Source organism: Falco peregrinus, chromosome 10 (assembly GCF_023634155.1).
Source record: "Falco peregrinus isolate bFalPer1 chromosome 10, bFalPer1.pri, whole genome shotgun sequence".
Lineage (NCBI taxonomy): Eukaryota > Metazoa > Chordata > Aves > Falconiformes > Falconidae > Falco > Falco peregrinus.
Window position 1 is genome coordinate 24461931 of NC_073730.1, and position 21031 is coordinate 24482961.

Here is a 21031-nt window from a genome sequence, read left to right on the forward strand (position 1 = left end):
TAAATACTTTACTGAAACATAACTCAGAACTAAAAAACTGCAGCTGCTTTCTGAGAAATCCTAATCTGATTTTATTTAAGGAGTGACCTTCCTTCAGAATCGTTATTTCTCCAGTTCCCATACAAACTATCAACATGTTTTGAGAAAAGTTTTAATCCTACAAACTGTGTTTCAATTAATTTCTCAAAATATTTTAGATCATACCTTACAAAACAGCTGTTCTCTGCTGGAAGGAGAAGGAACCAAACAACCACTTATAGTACCTTCATTAAAACCTTCCCTTAATTTTATAAACAGTACCTTGGATGTAAGGTCTCGGTGGAAAATGCCTTTATAGTGAAGATAACTGATTCCCATAGCAATGTCATATGCCAGTTTCACCCTCACTGTCCAGGGCAGATGTTGGTTACTGTCTAATAGCTGTTCCAGGTTACCACAGTTGATGTACTGAAAAGACAAAGCAACATTTGTGATGAATTATTTAACTTTACGTATTGTCAGAAATGTAAAATTTATCATTACAAAGTGTCCTCGGCTCAGCTACACATTAAAAACTTTTTTTTTCATAAGGGCTAGGCAGGCACAGAGTTCGCAGCTCAAGAGAGGCTTCTTGAGCTTCATCACTTATACCAAAGGCATTTACATTAAAGATGCGTGCAACAGACACCAGCAAATTAACTCCAAGGCATTTAAACAGACCCTTCAGAAACACCTACAATATAATAGCACCCTCTCATTTCAGTGTGAGGAAAATAAAGGCAAGAAGAATGAAGAGCTGGCTCTCATACAGAGTAAGTCAATAAAGAGAGGGCTGAGTATCCAAGTGTAGGTCACAGAGCCTGATCGAGTTCCCTGATATCAATTCCCTAAACTGAAGCAGCATCAAATAAAAATATTACAACATGTTGCTGTAAGTTACATTTTTGTAATGCTCTATCTACAGGTCCTAATCAGCAATCTGATTCCTACTGTGCTCAGTACCACATCAGCCCTGTCAAATGGTAGCCCCCATCAAAAGGAACCTACGTTAAGTATAAGAGAAATGCTACAATAGACAGTGAAACAAAGCAGCACCCAAATGATGCTACATAGTATAACCCAGGGATAAGGGCATCCCTACTGCTCAGACGATCATTACAGCAACGCTGGGCTTATGCTTTATGTATAGACCCTTAATACAATAGCAGCTACACCATGTTTGAGTAGCTTCTTGTTTCACGCCCAGTCCCCTCACAAGCAACAATGCAAAAAAACCTAGCTAACTCCAGAAGGAAAACCTGGCAGTGACTCCTCTCAAGAAAATCCACGCGAAGCAGACAGGATAATTTTCTCCCAAGCCTGGTCTACGCTGTGGCAGGCTGCACTGGCTTTGCTCCTCCGTGCCATACAGTTCTCCAACTCTCTCTCTCTCAAGAGGCTTTGCACTTTCCTGTGTCATTCACCCAGATAAAACATGTGCCACCATTATCATGTTAAATCATAATTGCAGCTCTTATTATTTCAGAAACTTTGAACTTGCTTGTATTTTGTTGGGCTGCTTTGTGTCTTGGGCACTGGGGCACAAGGCCAATGTGAATCACGCACCATGCGGGTGTAGCTTATCTCCTCAGACCATACATACAAACCAGACTACGAGCAAGTCTGGGGGTCATGGCTCACCTCCTGGATAGTCTACAAAACTCAGCTTCTTCCTTACAGTCAGGCCCTGTCTTCTGAGCTCATCAGTTAATTTTGAAAACAAGTTTTCAGCAGATACACAAGTTTCCCAGGTTACTATTTAATGAGGCTAAACTGTTCAGGCAGATGATGCACAAATTAATTTTAACTGTCAAAAAGCTTACTAGGAGGGGGCACCACAAATTGGCATGGGGCTCCGCTGCTCCCCTCAGCTACACTGCACATCCCTCGGGAACTGGGTTCATCCCAGCCCATGCACAGCAGCACATCTCACTGGCAGTCCAGGACACGACCCCTCTCCCCCTTCTCTCTCCATGGAAGATCTGGTGACTGCTGGACAAGCTGGGAGGTACCCGTGCAGCACATGGACACAGCAGGCACAAAGCACCCTCACCCTCAGCATTCGCTTCTTCTCCTTTTAAATACAAATCCTTGACCTGATCATGGTGCTGCACATCCACCCATTGTCCTCAAGCAACAATCAAGGCGAAGGGTGAGCACAAGAGTTACCTCTTTGCAATGTTCTTCAAAGAATGACAATTAGCCCCTTATGAGCCAGATTTTAGGGCCAATATCAACTGCCTTCTCGTATCAAAGCAGGCAATCCCACAAAAGGTGCCTGGGTCTAGAACATACTCCAATATTTAGCAATTTCATGTTCTCATGACTTCAAGATGCTGTTTCATATCTTTTGCATTGGACTAACTGCAGGAGAAAGAGCGCAATGATATACAGGAAAGGATTTAAAAATAAGATAATAAACAGAATGCTTCTCATATTGCCTATTTCTAGGCTAAACAGGCAAAAAGGATTTGTATTTCACAGTTAGGCAAGGAAAGCTCTTGAACTCTAGAGAGTAATCTGACTGACATTCTAAAATGCACTGTCCTGTTCTTCAGTAGTAAAATTTTCTATCATACTATTCTCTTTGGTGTTGAATTCAAGATAATTTTATTACTCAGAAATTTGTGCTTAGTGCATATAATTTTGCAAAATAAAATGCTCACAGGGCCCTCTCCAAAATCAAAGACAAACAAGACTTAACACAGCAACAATAAAAATCAAACGTTTAGGACTGGTATAAGCCCAGGCACTGCAGCTGTGGGGGGAAGGGAGTTGATCAGATGACTACACTGGAAACTAGAAATTGCAGGCTGGTGCAAGCCAGAGGTCCAAAACAACCTGTCCCTTACGCTAGGAGTTTGTGTGTCAGGAGAGCAGAGAAGCTCTGGAACAGGTCACTCAGAGGCTATGCAATCTCCATCCTTGGAGATTTTCAAGACTCAACTACACAGAGTTGCAGCCAACCTGACTTAATGTTGGAAACAATGCTGCTTTGTACTTTTCCAGCTTTGATCTTTCTTTCTTGTTTCTTTTATTTGAACCCCTAAGGGAGCTAGATGACCTTACAGAGCATTAAAATAAAACAAAAAAACAACCCACTGCTCAATGTAATTTGAATATTTATTTTTTTTTAAATCACAAGTTGTTAGCATGCTTAAGAAAAAAATGCTGAGTAAGTTTTCTCCATTAACTTCATATGTATTCCCAGACTCCTTGGAAGAGTGTGAGCAGCACTTCTCATCCAGTTATGTTCAAATCAGAACATTAGTGACCAACCTGGAACAGAAGGCACTAAAGCACCTAGCTCAATAACCCAAATAGAAAGTGACACTTATCAATTATCTCAAACCATTTCACCTTTCTGACTGAGCCGTATACAGTGCAACCATACTTGAATGCATTGGTAGGAGAATGCAAGTGGGAAGGCAATCAATTGCTGGCCTGGCTTTCCATTTTGGTTAGGGTTACACTGTGCCATACCATGACAGTAATTGCTCCAGATATGCTAATAAAATACAGCAAGCTTCCAAGAAGAGTATTGACATACATACTGAAATGTGACAATAGTTAACTACTACTTTGAGCACGTTCATGCTTTCCTCTTCAGTCAGGTAGCCTACTGATTTGATCCACTGCTGCTGTATTAGTTAAGTGCATCTAATACATCTGTTCTCCCTGCGCCCTTCCAGTCAAATTGGCTTCCAGGATCATTCACCCATCTCAGCTGCAAGGACTGGATTGTAGCATTGGCTGGGTAAAAACCAACACACATAGGACACAAAGGGCTATGAAGATGATGAGGGGACTGGAGCATCTCTGATGAGGAAAAGTTGAGAGAGCTGGGCCTGTTTTGCCTGGAGAAGATTGAGAGGGGATCTTATAAATGCATATAAATATCTTAAGGGTGGGTGTCAAAAGGATGGGGCCAGACTCTTTTCAGGGGTGCCCAGTGACAGGACAAGAGGCAACAGGCATAAACTGGAACACAAAGTAAAGAAAAACTTTACTACGAGGGTGACAGAGCACTGGAACAGGCTGGCCAGAGAGGTTGTGGAGTCTCCTTCACTGTAAATACTCAACACCCAAGTGGATGTGATCCTGTGCAACCTGCTCTAGGTGAACCTGCTTTATCAGGGGGAGTGGGCTAGATGTTCTCCAGTGGTCCCTTCCAACCCCAACCACGTGATTCTGTGGCACCACATGCATGAGCTGCAAGAGCAAGAATCAAACCTGCCAGCACATACATAATACCCACTAGACCTCCTATACGAAACTGCCACCTGGCAAGTGCTCAGACCTCATTTACTGGAGATGTGAGTTCTGGTTTTGGCTCTCACTTCTAGTATACTTCGGTGAAGCACAGCAGGCTAATCATCAAGTGAACAACTGAACTAAGATTTTCCTATAGACTTCTTGAAGACTCTAGTTGATCTCCGATTTTAGCTGGCCAGCAGGTAATATTTGCACATAGAGTCCTGAATTGTCCCCAAGGCAAGCACCACACAGAGGTCAGTGCTCCCTCAGTGTCACATCAGTAATCCAATTCTTCCAGTCATTCAGGCTGATAATGCAAAAGCCAGCCTGATGGCCTATTTATTTTTCAGAGTCCTTGAACAATGCCTTTTTGGAATAGACGCAAAATTATGGACATTATTTCCTAATTGCCAAAGCAACTGAAAGAAAAATATTGTTCTCAAGCTCTTACTGGCACAAACCAGCTGTGTGTGGTAAGAATATCCTAAAGGACAGCAAGTGCACCTCTCCCAAAGAGAATACTGGATTTTATTTTGTCCCTGAAACATTTCAGTGCTGGTACAGTAAGGCTACAGCGTACACATAATCTCTAAGCATTATTCTACAACAACAACACTCACCATTGCCTAAGTATACAAGCAACTGGAGCATGGATCTGATTGGGCTCCGACAATGAAAGCAAAGGACACTACATTTCATACAGTGACCTCACGGCTAAATGGAGCAGTGTTCAGACCTTTTCAAACTCTCTATCATCAGGTTGCAGTGAAACAGCTATCCATTATTCCTACTGCTAGTTTTTTGTCATGTAACGGGATACACCAAGTCAGTTTATCTGGTTGCCTGAGTCTAAAACTAACTGCTTTGGGTTGTTTATTTTTACTTTTACCACAACTTAACACAGCAAATTGAACACGGGCTTAAAAGACCATTTTAACTCACAAAAAGATTATTTTCCTACAGATTTATCCAGAACAAGAGCTCATGCTTCTGTTGCTAGAACAGAAGTTCAGCAAAACTATATTTGTTACAGTTCTCCCAAACCTTATGAGGAAAGAGAGCAGCAGCTTCTTTGAAGGACAAGTTACCCAGAAGCTCAGCCAAGCATAGGTGCTTTCTGGATCCAAGAGCATCAAGGAGGCTTCTCATATTATAGCTTAATACTACAAAATGCAAAAGCAGCAGTATATAACCCCTTCCCACACAACAGTCAGGGCATAGGGAAACACACTCTTTTAACTTTAGGACAATAGGACTGCTTCCTTGCAAGACACTTGCAGTCACATTATCAGACTCAAGCATATGAAATGAGGAACAGAATGAAATTCAGTGTATAGTGGTACTTACACATAGCATTACATGCTTCATTTCAAGACACTAATACTGAACTTCAGCTGTCAGATTTTAGCCTTCAAAAATATTCAAGTTATTCAAAATAAAAGGTTTGAACATACCAATATGAGAACTACAAGCTTTTAAAGAAAAGGCACATCAGATCCACATGATTCCAGCAGTTATTGCTCAAAAACAAAAACTCCAAATATTGCCAGTTCTGAGGGGGAAGACCAAAGGGAATTGCAAAGTTGTCAATGCCACTTTAAAAACCAATACTTTTCCAATATGTAGGTCTAATATAAATAAGCCACTAGATACTGCACAGGAAAGCCAGGAAAAAAAGTTGGCCTGGTATTTACCTAGCTTTAAATGTCACTGTTTGCCATTTAAAAAGCAACAAATAACGACAAGACACCCCTATACAGTAGCCCACATGTTGCCAAAGGCAATGCACTAAGTTGCTAAGAAAAGTAGGTGTAGAGAGTGCATTTAAGATGACAGACCAAATGAGGTAAATAAAGAGTAAGAGCCCCAGAGGTCCCGAACACTGTAAGACAAACACTGAGATAGCAACAAATTAATATACTGGAGAAGCCCAATGAAGGAAGCAGGCAGAGAAGCAGGAGGAAAGAGAAACCAGAATTGTGGCTGTAGCACCTTCAGTGTGGAGATGCAAGAGCAAAAGGCAGACTATGTAGCTGGACTCTACAGGGAAGCCTGGAAAGCAAAACACCACCACTGCAGAGACAAGTGCATTAAAGCAGTGTCAAGAGGCAAGAGCTGTGTATTTGTATAGTTTCTAATGCTGGAAGTAAGAAGATAACCCTCACGCCTAATCAAAGAAAGCTGAGATCTTTTTCACTCTCTCAGCTTTCTGCAGAAGTTAAAAAAGTTTTAAACCACCTATTACAAGGAGGACAAAACCCAGTCTTCGGTTCTTGTTATGTTTAGCAGTCATCTGTAACATTCAGCACTGACTACTTTGAAGGCTTCTGGCTGCAAGACAACAAGCCAATGTACCCTTCTGCCACAACTGGTATAATTAGCTACTGTGGGAGGACTGGAAATTTCCCTGTTTCCCCCAACTGTTTTCATTAGCTTCAACTGTGCAGAACTGGGAAAAAAGACAGTAGCAGAATGTATCAACTCGTAGTATCTCTTATTGTAGCTTTGAACACCAAGACTGACTACCAGATTAAACTGAATTTTGAAGTTAGTTTACAGACCTCCACTTGGTTTGGTGGGGTTTTTTTAACTCATTTAAAAATCTACAAAACCACCTAACCCAAGCATCTCTGAACACTAACCCTCCATTTCCATTACATATCTAACACACTGATTGCACCAAACAAAATAAATTACATATTAGAACAGAACAAGTTGGATGTTTAATTTGGGCTGTACAAGTATATTTTTGGATAGCAGGTAAACTAATGTTGCCAGGGAGCAAACCACAAGTACTGAAAGTCAGAACATGCAGGTGAAGCAAGCACGTTTCAGAGCAAAACTCAAAACTTTTTCATGAGAGACCAGAAGGGCTCAAGTGGCTTGAAAAAACAGCCTGATTGAAAGGACAGAAGAAAAGCCAAACGTCTTCCCCTGAAGGCCACTTTTCTTCCCTGCTCCTTGGTTGCTGAAAACCAAAGGGAAAAAAAGTCTGTAACCTAAAGTTAATTTCTCTTCTGCTTTTTAACCAATACAAACAATTCAGTTACTTGATAAAAAAGTATGTCTTTTCTTTAAAAGTGTTAACCATTTCAGGATTAAGATAATCCTGCTTTCAAAAGCATCAGCTGTTCATAGAGGAGAGGGCAAGCTTCCTTGTACAATTGCCATGGCATGTTTACTCATCAGAACTTAGGACCGAAAGCCAAGAAACACAACTGATCTACCTCCGTTTCTTCTTCCGTGTCAGTTGTGGTGTTGATTGATTCACCGGCTCCTCCTTCTAAAAAGGCATGTACAGGCATGGCTTATTTTATAAGGGCAAACAAAAATTAACATGCACTAACTCAGGAAAGAGCTGTAATGAAAACCATTTGTTGGTTTTCCAAACATTTAAGTGCTGGCATGGAAAAGAATATGGCAAGATTTGCCTTCCTTTAATTCTCTATACCCAACAGCTCTTATGGTCAGCATGCTGAATTTATCCCTTTCCTGTCATTCCATTCAGTCAAAACTTAATGTTCACTTGCTTGCCTGCTGCTAGAAACAGATTACTGTAGGTAACGCTTCCAACTGCAGGCACATAGCAACAACGCACTATTGCAACCCATATGTATGAAGTGTTTGAAATACTTCAGGAAATAAGCTTATTTTGTTGGAACCGGAAAACACTCCCAGTATATCTATACAAACTGACCTCGATAACCATTTTTCCTGTAATTATTTTAGTAGAAAAAACAGAGAGCAAAGAAGGCCTAACAAAAAAACCCTCATTTATAATCTGAAGTCACAACCATCTGGATTCTAAATAGAGTCTAGTTTCAATGCAGATAAGAATCTGGGATATGGCAAGCTAGCAATGGCATAAATTAGCACACAGGCACAGAAGAGAAAGTACCTTGTTGCTGACACAGGCAACAGGAACAGCATCTCTACAGTAACACTTCTGTTAAGAGCATAAGGCTCTATCCATAATGACAGCATTCTGAACACACTAGACACTCGGCTCCGCCTAGAAGCAAGCTGTAGCCCCTGACAAGGAGCCTCTTATTTTAAAAAGGTCTTTCTCATCTTCCCCACAAAGATACCAGCAGTATCAGCCCACAGATTATATGCCTGCAAGATTCCAGATAAATAACCCATTTGCTTCATTTTGTGAAGTCTGTAGAACAGCTACAAGGATCTACTGAGAGCAGAACTTACAACACACAGACACCTCTCATGCTACAAACTTTGTTTAAATTCTGCACAAGGAACACTGTTTTTGAGCTGTTTCAGAGTGCTTTTCCAAGCCTCAACTCTGCAGCTGTGCTGCAATGTCCATTTACATCTGAGGGTGCTCAAACACTTCACTGGCAATTATAGAATGCACCAAGATCCCCTATTAATAGCAGTGTGCAAAAGCAAACATTGAAAGAATTTTCATGCACAACCCTGTTTCTGAATGGCTTGGATGGCTGGTAAGTGAAATGAGGAAGTGAAACTACAAAACACTTTTTAATTCAAGAGTATGTTTCCTGGGGTCCAGGGTGAAGTGGGGTGGTGGCAGCGATGATGAAGAGAAAGCAATACAAACAAATTGTATTTACTGGAAAATATCTGAGAAAAAAAACCCAGACAAAAAGTTAAAGGGCCAGCATCACATTATCTATTCGGACTGTATCTGTTCATACAAGCAACAGGAAAATCTACTCCTCAAGGCAGTATTCAGTTCTCCTCCCCTCTCTCCCCCTCATACCATAATAGCTGAGAAGTGTGCATCTTCTCACTCTTATTAACCTAGACATATTTCCAGGATATCTGAATGTAACAATAAAAGAATTGCAGGGGTTGCAGTTCAATAATGTTTTCATGTTTTGCTTGAGACAATGGCAAATGGTCCTGTAGGCTTACAATGAGTGTCAAAATACTGATACTAAAAATTCCTCCCCAAAAAAAGCCCACACAATATACACACACACACCCCTCAACGGCATGTGTGCGCCACACATGCAGGGAAGGGAGAGAAGGAATGAGACAATGGAGCTTGCTGTTTGCAGTTCAACATTTACCTGCCTCTTCTCTTACTATCTTCTATCCTTAAGACATTCTAAGAAGGATACTACCACAGCAAGATATTTAGCAAACATTCCTCAGAACACACTATAATTACATGCATCTATCTCAATTAAAATAATAAATAAATAAGGTTCCTTGTACACTATTTAGGCTCTGAAGAGATGAAACAAGTCAATCATCCTCCTACAAGAGGGAAAAAACGAATTAAATTCAACATACAGCCTGTGTAGCCAAGATATTAAAAAAAAAAAGAAGAAAGAAAGAAGGGGGGGGGGGGGGGCTGGATAAAAGGAGGTTTAACCATAAGCTCTTATGCTCATACACAGGCATTTAAGAAAAAGACTAGAATACAAAAGCTAGCACATCCAGAAGTTCTCACTGAAATAACTGGTTGCTCATCACTTCTGATCTAGCACCTGCATGCATAAATATAGACTGTGTGCCTGAAGTTAGACCCATTTTCAAAGTCTTGGCTTCTGTCTTTACATGAAGATTTCTTCAGTGTCTCTGATTATAGTACTTTTTACATCTGAACCTTCTATGTGAGAACCCACCCTTCTCTCCTCGCCTAACCACATATTGCAAGTGCATCTAGCAGTTTCTCTGTGCCTTCAGCACAACCCAGTGCTTACACAACTTACACTGCTTGTCTGCTTTTGGTAAAAGGAGAGACTTTCTCTGTAGAATTGTCCCCAGTGTGTTTAATTTACCTGGTCACCACCAAGCCACAGTAGGTTTTTCCTTTAACTGATCTGCCAGCACTGCCCTCCTGAGACAGAGCCTGTAAAGCCAGCTTGCTTCATCCATAAGTCTACATTTTTGTCAGCTGTTTCCTCACAACTGAGCTTTTTACTGCAGCTTTTTGAGAATCAATTCCACCTTTCTGTAAAGCAAGGATCCAATTGAACTTTTCTTACTTAATATTCTAATTCTGCACATGTCCATGATAAGAAGTCACTCTCTTTAAAAAGATGCATTTTGGGGGAACCGGTCAAATCATATTACACAGACTGCCACAGGAAAACACACACAAATTCAGTAATTAAATCTTCCTCCTGTCCTCAGAGCAAGTGTTGTGACCAGATACAGCATCATTTAACTTCCTATCAAACTAAAGCTATGCCACAGGGGGCCCTGCATCCTGTGGGGCTAATTTGGTATAAACAAACCAAAAATCAGTTTTAAAAAAATCTATTGTTTAGTACTTTTCTGGAAACCCTCAGTCTTTGACCACTGCAATCAGACAAGATGGTTAGATTTCATTTGTGAAAAGGTAAATAGCCATCAGATGTAGGGGAAAAAAAAAAAAGAAAAAGAAAAGATCATCTAACTTAAATAAGGTCCTTTACATGCTTTTCAAGAACCTCACTTTTGATGTATAAGCACTCAAAATTGCAAAGCTACAAATCAGACAGACTTTGCTGAAACTCCTGTGGAGGCATGTATCATTTCTGCTGCAGAAAGAACTAAAGGGTCAAGCACACCCTATATGCCACAACATCAGGCTGCAAGAGTATGAACTGGAGATGGAATTTCAGCCAGAACACTAAATTTCCTGCCTCCTGTCACTGAAAGCCAGGCCCCCTTGTGTGATTTTAAATGGACTTTCTTGGTAAGTGCAGCACATCAAGCTGTGTTTGGGACTGAAGTCTTCTTTCTTTTTAACTAATTCACAAAAATATTTGGTTCCCAAGGAAAATAATATAAACAAAGTAAAGAATATGTACTTTGTCTTAACTTCAGTGAAATAACTTCACTTAGACATACTGCTTTTTGTGTGTTACAAGATAATTCATGAAGCCTTAAAGTTACAGCATAAGGTTTAAACAGTGAGGTGTTTCCCAAATACCACCACTGCCCTCCCTTTTCTACAAGCTTTTTAAACTCTGCTTGTTTTTAACAGTCTAATTTACTTATTACATGTACCACGTTTAATCTTGCATCCAGTGGTGCATAGCAATTGAGTCAGGTTTACTTCCACCTTTAATCAGCCTAACTCAAATCTCATGTATGAGTTAGTGATGGGTACCAGAGTCTGCAGCTCTTCAGCTGTTGGAATAACAAAACACCCAGGCACCTGTACTGAGCCTACAGCATTATTTTTGAAAAAATGTGACATCTTTAGATGATAAAACAGCATGATGGTGTTCACATCCTTCTAACCCTCATTCAGTTTTCCTAGAGTTGATAATTTAGACTTAAGCATCACTGGAAACTGGATAATTTTTTTCCTTTTTTTCATGCATCCTTTCAAAAAGTGTAGTTAGGGCAGACATCCCTCCTCCCAAACCAATACAGCTGGTTAGGCTAGCACTCTCTAGTTAATGCTGCATCAGGGCATGGCTGCTTCTAGAGCTACCCCTGCTTCCTGACAAGGATCAATGACATAGGAATGGGTCTCTGCAATTCTGCAAACTGGGAAGTGTCAGACGAATTAAGCCTTTCATATGCGGATCTCTCAAGTTGGAGGGAGACATGCTGTACTCCTCTAGAAAGAATGAATCTATAGGAAAAAAGGACACTGCTTTGAAGATGAAAAAAATATGATGCCTTGTAGAGCACAGAGAAAGGATGTAGTGGGTCATCAAGCACCGATCTACATTTGCTGAGAGTGCATTCAGTCACTTTTTACAAATTAAACTGAGAATTTAAGTGAAGCCTTGAAGCAAAACTGAACCTGATAGTCCACATATGCTGTGAAGAGTGCAAAACTTAAGACCAAATATGGCTCAAGTGCTGACAAGTATTTTTAAAATGTATTATGTACAATCAAGAAATAAGAAGTGTCTGTACTGAACCAAGTTTATAAAAAAAATAACTGCATTTGAAAATTATTGAAGATGTACTAGGAATCATTTTGCAAGCTACACAGGGAACAAGAAAGCACACAAAATCTACATGTGGTCCTGGACAGAGCTATTAAAATAACTTATTTCAGATACATACACACATACAAGTACTTAATATTCAAATTTATAGATTTTTTTTTAATGTCACAATAATTTAAGCAAAAGCTAAAAATGATACTTTGATACAAGAAATCTGAAGGACATCCCAAGGCTTATCACCTTTAAGATTCAGGATCTTTAAAATTTCAAATAGATATTACTAGACACTTGGTTTGCCATGTTATAAACACATTCGTCTTGGAATATAAACAGAAGCTTCCTAACTTTTTGGCTCATACAAAAAGTCCTATTACCTACGCCTGTTTCCTTTCAGGAAGATAGCTGCTGCATGGGACAGCTAAGGTGATAACTTCCAGTTCCACCTAACTTAGCCCTACTGTTCATGTGCAATGAATCAGAAAGCACAGGCAACAGACTTGTCTTTCTGTACACGTTCAGTTGGTTGGGTTTTTTTCACCCCAAAAGATTGAGTTGATATTCACATGCACCAGTAAGCAGGCACAGAGTAACAGATTTTTGCATCTTGTAGATTCACTTTAACGCTGTTCCCCAAAGTACAAACTCCACAGTTCTATGTATTTTTAAAAAAGGATGATAGAACTAACTAGATATTTCAAAGCGTCGACTAAATGCTTGCAAAATATTTCTGCAGTGAGGTAACTGTTTTTTCTCAAGAATAGAAACAAAGCAATATGCAGTTAGTGAACAGTCCTAACAGACATCTTATGTGATACATTCATTCTATTTTAGTGCTGGAAAAAACAGTTGCAATGAAATGGAATGATTTCTCACCTTTTACATTAAAGACTAGCCTAGTCTTCCTAAGACCAGAGTTATTTCCCTGCTCTGTTTTAAACCCTATGCTGCTGCCATGACCCCTACTCTTCTCCTCAGGTCTCACAGAGAACTTCTCACACAGTCCTCAGCCATTAAGGGAGGGGGCAACTACTGTGGCATCAGACAAGGTTACTGTTACTCTTCTCTAGAAGTCAAATCCCTGGGGTCCAGATGAATGGTTTTCTCTTGACCCTGAAAGCAAGTACATGCAAGGACGGCCTGACTCTTAATGACTCCTGTAAGGGTAAAGCTAATGAACCCAAACCACCAAATTAACAGAGGAATTAACAGGTGTGTGCTGGCTGGACTTCTAGTCCTACAACAAAAGCAGCAAAAGGAGCAAGCAAATAACAGCAATAGATACTCTAGTTTTATAATCCATACATCCCTGGAATTAAATATACTCAGTTCTAATACTGAAGCCCATACCAGGAGCAGTACAAAGGAACCATACTAACAGAGGACCTGATGCCTCTGAGATACTTTTGGGTAAGGCTAAATTTCCACTTCTGGTACTTGGGTTTTATACCTCCCAAGGCCCACAATGCCTCTACACTTCCCAGCACTAGAACCAGTGCAGCACCACTGAAAGAACTCTTCTTCCTGTTCCCAGGGAAGCAAATAAAACGAAGCCATAGCTTTAATGAATACTATGAAAAATATCTGAACTAAAGGCAAAAAGAATAACGCATGAAAGTAGAGATTTATTACAATATTAATCCACAAATCATGCTTTTCATTGGCTAAAAGTTCATAAGGATCAATTTAATCTGCAGAATTTTACACATACTTGGAGCTCTTACAAAGTTTAAACAGCAGTCCTTCTGCAGCATCCCACAGCCAGGAGGCATTTTAAAATGCCGGCTGCTGAAAATCATATGGAAGGCTTGGGGGTTTTATCCTTTGTCATCATAGCACATAAATCTTTTTTTTTTAAGTTACTTCAAAGTAAATTCCATCTTTTTTACACTACTCTGCATCAAAAATCATTCTCACAAAAGGAAGATGTTTAGAATTAGCAGGTACATTCTCAGAGCTGTCAACAAAAACATCCAAGAGAAAGTTTGCACAGTGGCTCACTTCATTCCTCCATACAGTCACAGCAGTTGCCAGTTCCACAAGACCATAACGTAAATAACTTGACATGCTGCTGGAGACCTCCAATACGTCAAGGAAGATGCTTTATGTATGCAAATGAGACCAAGTTGGACGGGAATTAGGGACCAGATCCGGGGAGAGACAAAGGACCAAAACATCTCTAGAGTTTCCCCACCCCTTTGCTTTTTTGCTTTTCCTCCCGAGTTTTCTTTTTGCAATACTACAGTAGAAAGACTATATGAAGTGCCTAAAGAAGATTTCAATAGGCAAGGGTAGCTAACGAAAAGCACAAGATATTAAGGAACACAAACTGATCTGGAAGCCTCTAATCAGTATGGCTTGACTGTACACATTGGGAATACCTAAACCTTTAATCTTACATGAAGTAAAGGGCTTCCCTAATAATTTTCTTTTTTTTTTTTTTATTGCTATAAATTGGATGGCAGTATCCAGCAGATGCATAACATTTTCTAACAGAATGAAGTTGAGAAGAGTCCTTTCATTTTTTTTAATTTTTTAATTGGTGCCACCTTTAACACAACTTTCATCTTCAGTTGTCTCAAAGCTCAGGCTAATCAACTTCGCACTGCAGCTATTCTCTTTTTTTGAGTGACAACTAACAGAGCCACCTTATCCAGGAACTACAACAGAGTTAAATACTTGCACTGCTAAACAAGTAAAACCAAAGTTATTCAAGCAATATGAATCACACTGGTCGAGTAACATTAGGGATTAGCAAGTGTTACAGGAGAGGCAGGGGAGGAGGGAGCAGGAATGGTGCTCCAGGGTTTTTTAAAACTCTCCAAAGAGTGCAATTGCCATCTGGAAGGCAACGTATGCCTACAATTTTTGCTGTAGCATAAAGATTTTGAAGGAGACCTAAGTGATGTCTGTCTGGTTTTCTCCATTCCAAGACTCTCCTTAGAAAGGTGCCTAAGAACTGAGGGGAGGAAAAAAGAAAGAAGGTCAATTAAATATTTTTAATGGTAGATTCTGCTTCTGAAAGCTGTATATCAGAAGGACATTCTTGCTTGAAGAACTTACTTCCCCTTCCTTGTAAAAGGATAATTTGGCACAATTGTAACAATTCTGAGAATTTTAAGATTTTCTTCCCAATCAGTACTATCTTCAAAAGTAAAAAAACCACCAAAAAAAAATCCCAAACACACACCAAAAAAAAAGGTGACCTTTGAAGGCCTGAAACTCCACTAAATGCATTTATAGTTTACTTACATTATTGTTATTGGGAGAAGCAGAGAAGGAAAGTTTTCAGTTGTCACAGAGGAGCTTATTGAAAAAAAGCCTCTCTTCAAAAGCCACAGGCTTTTTCATTAAGATGAGCTTTAGTAGTAGAAAGTGATACACTGGGTGGGGGTGGCAAAGTCTTTTCCAATTGCTACATAACAGCATTCTTGTCTTAAAACAATGGATTGTAGTTGATGGTAAAAACAGCAGTGTCAAATTCAGTGCAATATGTCAAAATTGTCCAATAGCCATTATCTTGCCCAAGATAAAAATTAACAAGTCTGGAAGGATTTCCGTAGTAAATTTGTTCCTGGGGTTTATGATACAGCTATAAAAAAACCCACAAATTAAACTGAAAATCTGCACAAGTTCAAAGAATTCTGTGGATTCTCTTAAAAAAAAAAAGTTAAAGCACCAGTCATGATTTTTCTTACAGCACTTTCTGCCACATACATCTGCATTAAACTCTGTTGTCCATACTACACGTGCCAGCATGCATTACTGCTGACAACGCCACTCTGAGCACCCAGGAAACGTTTTAGACTTCAAGGCACTTTCATGCACCTCTGCACAAAGCCCCTGCAAGGTGCAGTACGCGAGGCAGCTAATAAGGAGAACTCACTCACTGGGATGCACAGAAAGGCAGGCTCGCCCCTTAAAGTTATCTCACCATTGTTCCGATGCCACATATACAGGACCTTAAACCCAAGGCTGCCCAAGTGTACTCTTAGACCCAAGAAACACCTAATACCGCACCAGATACTTGGGATGGAATCAGAAGGACTTAACTTGGTAGGATGCCAGCACCTGCAAGAAGGCAGGCTGAAAGGCTGCAGGAGAGGCATGTCAGCCAGGCGGACAGCAGATCCAGCTGCCAGCTGAAACAATACTGTCTGCCCCTCCATCACAGACCGTGTGCTCCTATCACACTGCCACGGCCCTTCTCCCTGGCTCAGAAAGCTCCAGTGCATGTCAGATCCTGCACAAAGCAAGTAAAGCTACAGCTTCAGAATGTGGCAGCAGAGCATTTGTCCACTTTTTTACTATCATAAAGTATGAATTAATAGCCATAAAACTTCTGTTGTAACAATTCATTATTGTTTTTGAAGCACTGCAATTTCAAGATATCCCAATCAACACATAATAACTCCCTTCCCCATCTTCTATACACATAGCTGTCAGGGTTTTCACTTCCTTCAAGAGGGAATTATCAAGCTGTATGACTCATTCTGTGCATATATATACATCTAATTATAACAAGATTTTAGCCTGAGCTCTCCTTAGAAATTCAGATAAACGTGTTTAACAGAGTTCAACAAATAATTTAAGATCCATAAAAAGATATTAAGTGGCTTTTATATGCTAGACTGCATGCTGTCTGCTTCAATGTAATAATATAGGCCTATAGAACCTGAAATGCACATACAAATTTGCTTCCCATCTAAAATGGGTGCTTGCATCCATTCCATGGTAAATGTGTCTGGGGTAAGATCATACGCTATTGCTATTAAGCCACGGCTGCTCCACACTAACTGGCTCACAACTTCATGTCCCCTGGAGTGTATGCTGTCTGCTAACCTCCTGGCAGTGGCTCAGATCTGGTCTCCGAATGCTCAGCAGGATAGCATGCTAACTGACACCAGAGCCTGTGCTAGTATGCAAGTTTCTCCAAGTCTGAGGATGCTGTGTGCCAGGAAATTAAGAAATGGAAGCAAACAGAGAGTTGTCAGATTAGGAAGGTGGCCGGAAAACAGAGAGGCACTTGAAGGAGAGGCTGAAATTAGGTTGGAGAGGCATGCAAGTACAGCAGGAAGCCCTGCAGATTCTTGTAGCTACAGAAACAAACCACTAGCTGCAGATTAGAGCTGAATACTGAGAAAGGAATACCCAGTTCCTGGCTTTCCAGAAAAAGAGCATAGCAATAACTCATCTGAGTGGTACACCTATCAAAGCATCTACTTCACTTCCCTTAAATGTTTCTTAACTAGGCGCTTGCAAGGATAGAAGTCTCTGCCAGCCTAAACCATTCTGTGACTCTAAGGATAGATACTGAACTACTTCAGAGGAGGCATATGCCATAGTTTCTGGCTTTAGCAGAACTTCAAAAACAATACTGGATTTTCAAAACTGATAAGACTGTGGATTCAGAACAAGGCCAAAGTCCCAGTGCAGCCTGTAATTAAACAATTCCATTCGTATTTGTCAAAAACCTCAAAACAAACAGAAACTGCTTCTTGCCCAACAGTTTTAAAAACAAAAGCCACTTGAGAGAGGACAATTACAGCAAAGTAAAGTGCTGCCAAAAGGGAAAAACCCAAGGCCTACATACCATCAACACCTTCATCAAGCAAAAAACCTGCTCGGCTATGCGTTTAGCCTCCCGTGGGTTTAAACGTGCAAGAAAAAAATCTGTAACACTTTGGAATCTGCCTTCCAATAACAAAGTGCTGTATATTACTAATGTAGCCCCTTAGAAGGCTTATAAAATCCTCAGGGCTCCTCTAACACCATTTGTGGTTGTTGCCCTGTGTGTTAATAGCACAGGAGGCTATTAAGTACAGATCATTTAAATCCATTCACCAAACATTTGCCACAAGTTCTCAACTTCTTCTGTCATGAAAACATACACATACAAAAAAACACAATTTCCCATTGTGCCCTCAGACACAAGTTCCAAGTGATGCTGTATGCCTTTTACTTAAGCATATCATCAACTGTGCTCTCAAAACACAAGAAGGGATAATTAAGCTCCTTACAGAACAGGTCCAGCATAGGCTACTGCAAGAGAGGATTCTCCTTGCAGTGACTCAGTCACCTATTGAGCAACAAGCCTTTGAACCAACAGCCTCATCCCCAAAGAAGTGAAACCCTGGCAGAAATCCTCTGAGTGCTAGCATCACTAGCATCAGGCTAGTATCAATTATGTTGAGCACTGGAAGCTAGGAGACCAACTTTTTGGACCACAAGCTGACAAAAGCCACAAGACAGTGGCTGATTTGTTTATCCTCCTGGGCTATATTTGAACTAGTGATCCACCATCTCCATCTTACTAGTAACTCCTTCAGCTAGCCATTTCAGCCCCCTTCTCTAACCTCCAGAAGTCTTCTGAACTCAACTATTACTCCACACACACTTCAAGAGGAAAAATGCCATTACTGTTGCCAGAAAACACAACTAATTCCACCTGGAACACACACAGCTCTGAACTTTTAAAAGCTCTGTAAAACTAAAGAACAACTACTGTATTGCACAGAATTATGTGTGGATACCCTAGAACATCAACTTATGATGGCCTTCGGTTGTGGTTTTTTTTCTATTGAAGGTATTACATGTCCACCTTGGTCCACATAAGAAAACCAGTGATCACTACATGTACTTTTATAATATGTCCCTAAAACTATTGTGTTTCTCAAAGTTTTGCAGCAACCCTCTTCAGTCTAAAACCTTTCTTCTTTGGTCTCAAGATGCTTCAGGAATCTCTTCTGTTATTCTGAATTATAACTATAAAAAGTTATTCTTTGAACTCTTTCTTAGATTTATTTGCTTGCCAAGAACACAAAAATAGCTGAACAAAGCAAGCAGCTACAAAGTTAGTTCTCCATGAGGAAGCATCTGTGCTGGTTTCATTTTCTTGGCTTTCTGAGGGGGGGGATTTTTAAATGGCAAGCAACTGGGATGAAGGGGGGAAACAAATAAACCAACCAACCCAAAAAAACACACTGAGGAAGATCAGCTAAGATTTAGTACAGCGAAATGTTATAAAGCTCTATCTCTTCTAGGATGTATTAAGTGAGTGGAAGGGTCTGAAACCTTACAGTTTTAACTGATGAGGGGTCCAAAAGAAATTAGCAATAACGTTAGCAAAGCCTGCCTGCAAGAATTGATCAGCCATCTAATGTCAAATCTTAGAAGTTTCCTCTACCAAGCACAGGGCAGGGGGAAGATCAAATAAGCTGTCCCACTCATATCAAAGGACACCTCATACATACTGTATCTTGAAATTTTTGAAAGTGTCTGTACCTTTGCTCTCACACTAGAAATATGGCCACTGTGAACTAGTGTGCATCACTCGAATAGTAGCTAGAACAAGAACTGCAGACCTGTCACCCCAGAAGGCGAAGAAATTCACTGCCCACATATGTGCATCTTTGTCTCAGAGCTGCATATGAAAGCTATAGAAAGCGACAGCCACATGTATCCTGATAACTCCATACAGCTATCCAATCTTCTCATTTTACAGCAGTTCTTGGCAAGCATACCAGGAACCTGTTTTAATTGCTAACTAATAACATACTTGTCTTCCGGGGGTGGGAAAAGGGTTAATCTTTTAATTAAGCAGTTCCTACAAAATAGAAGTAAATATGAAACAGTACCTTTATAAACCATGAGTTTCTCCTCAATCTATACTCAAACTAAAACAGCAGGAAAACTATTTTCTTGATTTTGACTCAAAATGGGCAATGCTATTCCTGACAAGAGCATACACCCTTCTTGGTTTTCCTGAACAGTTTACAGGGGAATTAAACATACAACCCAGTAAAACCCAGTGGGAAGACTCACACGAATGGAAACTTCAGTTTCTCATTTGATACCTGTATCTTGGCCAGGGTATACAGGCAATGGAATAATTCCTTTTTATGGGACCCAGATTAAGCTGTGATCTTGATGGTATTCCAAATCAGGAAGTGGTAGGGACTGAATACACTAACACCACCCAGCTGAAACATCCCCAATTCACCTATGAAACATAGACACAACCAGAGGATAAGTAAGACTTAAATACAATGCAATGTCACTGAAACAATTAATATTTAGAAGCTCAACGGTAGTCCATGTCTCTCATTTAGAATATTATCAGTGAAATTTTATGTTCCTACTGTGATTTTTTTTATCCTAATAAGCACTTCCGACAAGAAAAGACATACAAGGGCTATGAGCAAAGTACAGTTCTGAGGCCTGATCCTGCAGTCTTCCCACTGCAATGCAAGCAGCATGTGATTAACTCACTAATCACCATAAAAGAAACTATCGCTCAAGGTGAACAGCCATTGCAGAATCTGGCCTGAGAACTGGTGCATATTCAGTATGTATATCATGAAATAGTCTTACCTCAGTAAGTGCGTGCAGCTGTCCTTGATGCACACAGACACCCATAAACCTACAAGAAACAAGAAAAGAAAAGTGGTTTGGGCTTTTTTCCCCCCCCCCTCATTCATTTGTTTTTTTTCTTTAAAGAAACTAAGAGATTAAGTAGTACTGGATATGCCAAGAGAGAAGGAAAAAGAAAAAAAAAAAAGTCAGCCTCACAGATATGGTACACCTCAAGGCTGATTATTTAAACAGCACAAAATAAAATCATGTGTCTACACTACAATACAATTTGCATCAGCAGTTCCAAGAGAGCACAGGAGACAGCTCAAACTCAAGATGGAAAGTTCCTAATTTGACTATAAGCAAAGGCCAGCATATAATGATTTACAGGAACAGCCTCAGAGTTCTGGTTTAAGGAAGTTTAAGCCAAGTAATCCACTGTTGATCTGCATAAATAGAAAATTACTTCCCTTTGCATTTTGCTGCCTAAGCATAAAGATGTTTCTTCCTATCCCATT

At 40.1% G+C, this 21031-nt stretch overlaps 1 protein-coding gene across 2 annotated transcripts in view; it reads right to left on the minus strand.

The window, feature by feature from the left end:
* Positions 1-21031, minus strand: part of TESK2 (testis associated actin remodelling kinase 2) — an 84410-nt gene that overhangs the window by 24326 nt on the left and 39053 nt on the right. Inside the window, exons 4-5 of one of the 2 annotated variants that reach the window (XM_055814889.1) lie at positions 20532-20580; positions 301-447 (exon numbers count right to left, since the gene is read on the minus strand). In XM_055814889.1, coding sequence (XP_055670864.1) covers positions 301-447; positions 20532-20580 — 196 coding nt within the window. The remainder of the gene's footprint in view (positions 1-300; positions 448-20531; positions 20581-21031) is intronic. The other variant, XM_055814890.1, reaches the window with a different exon arrangement.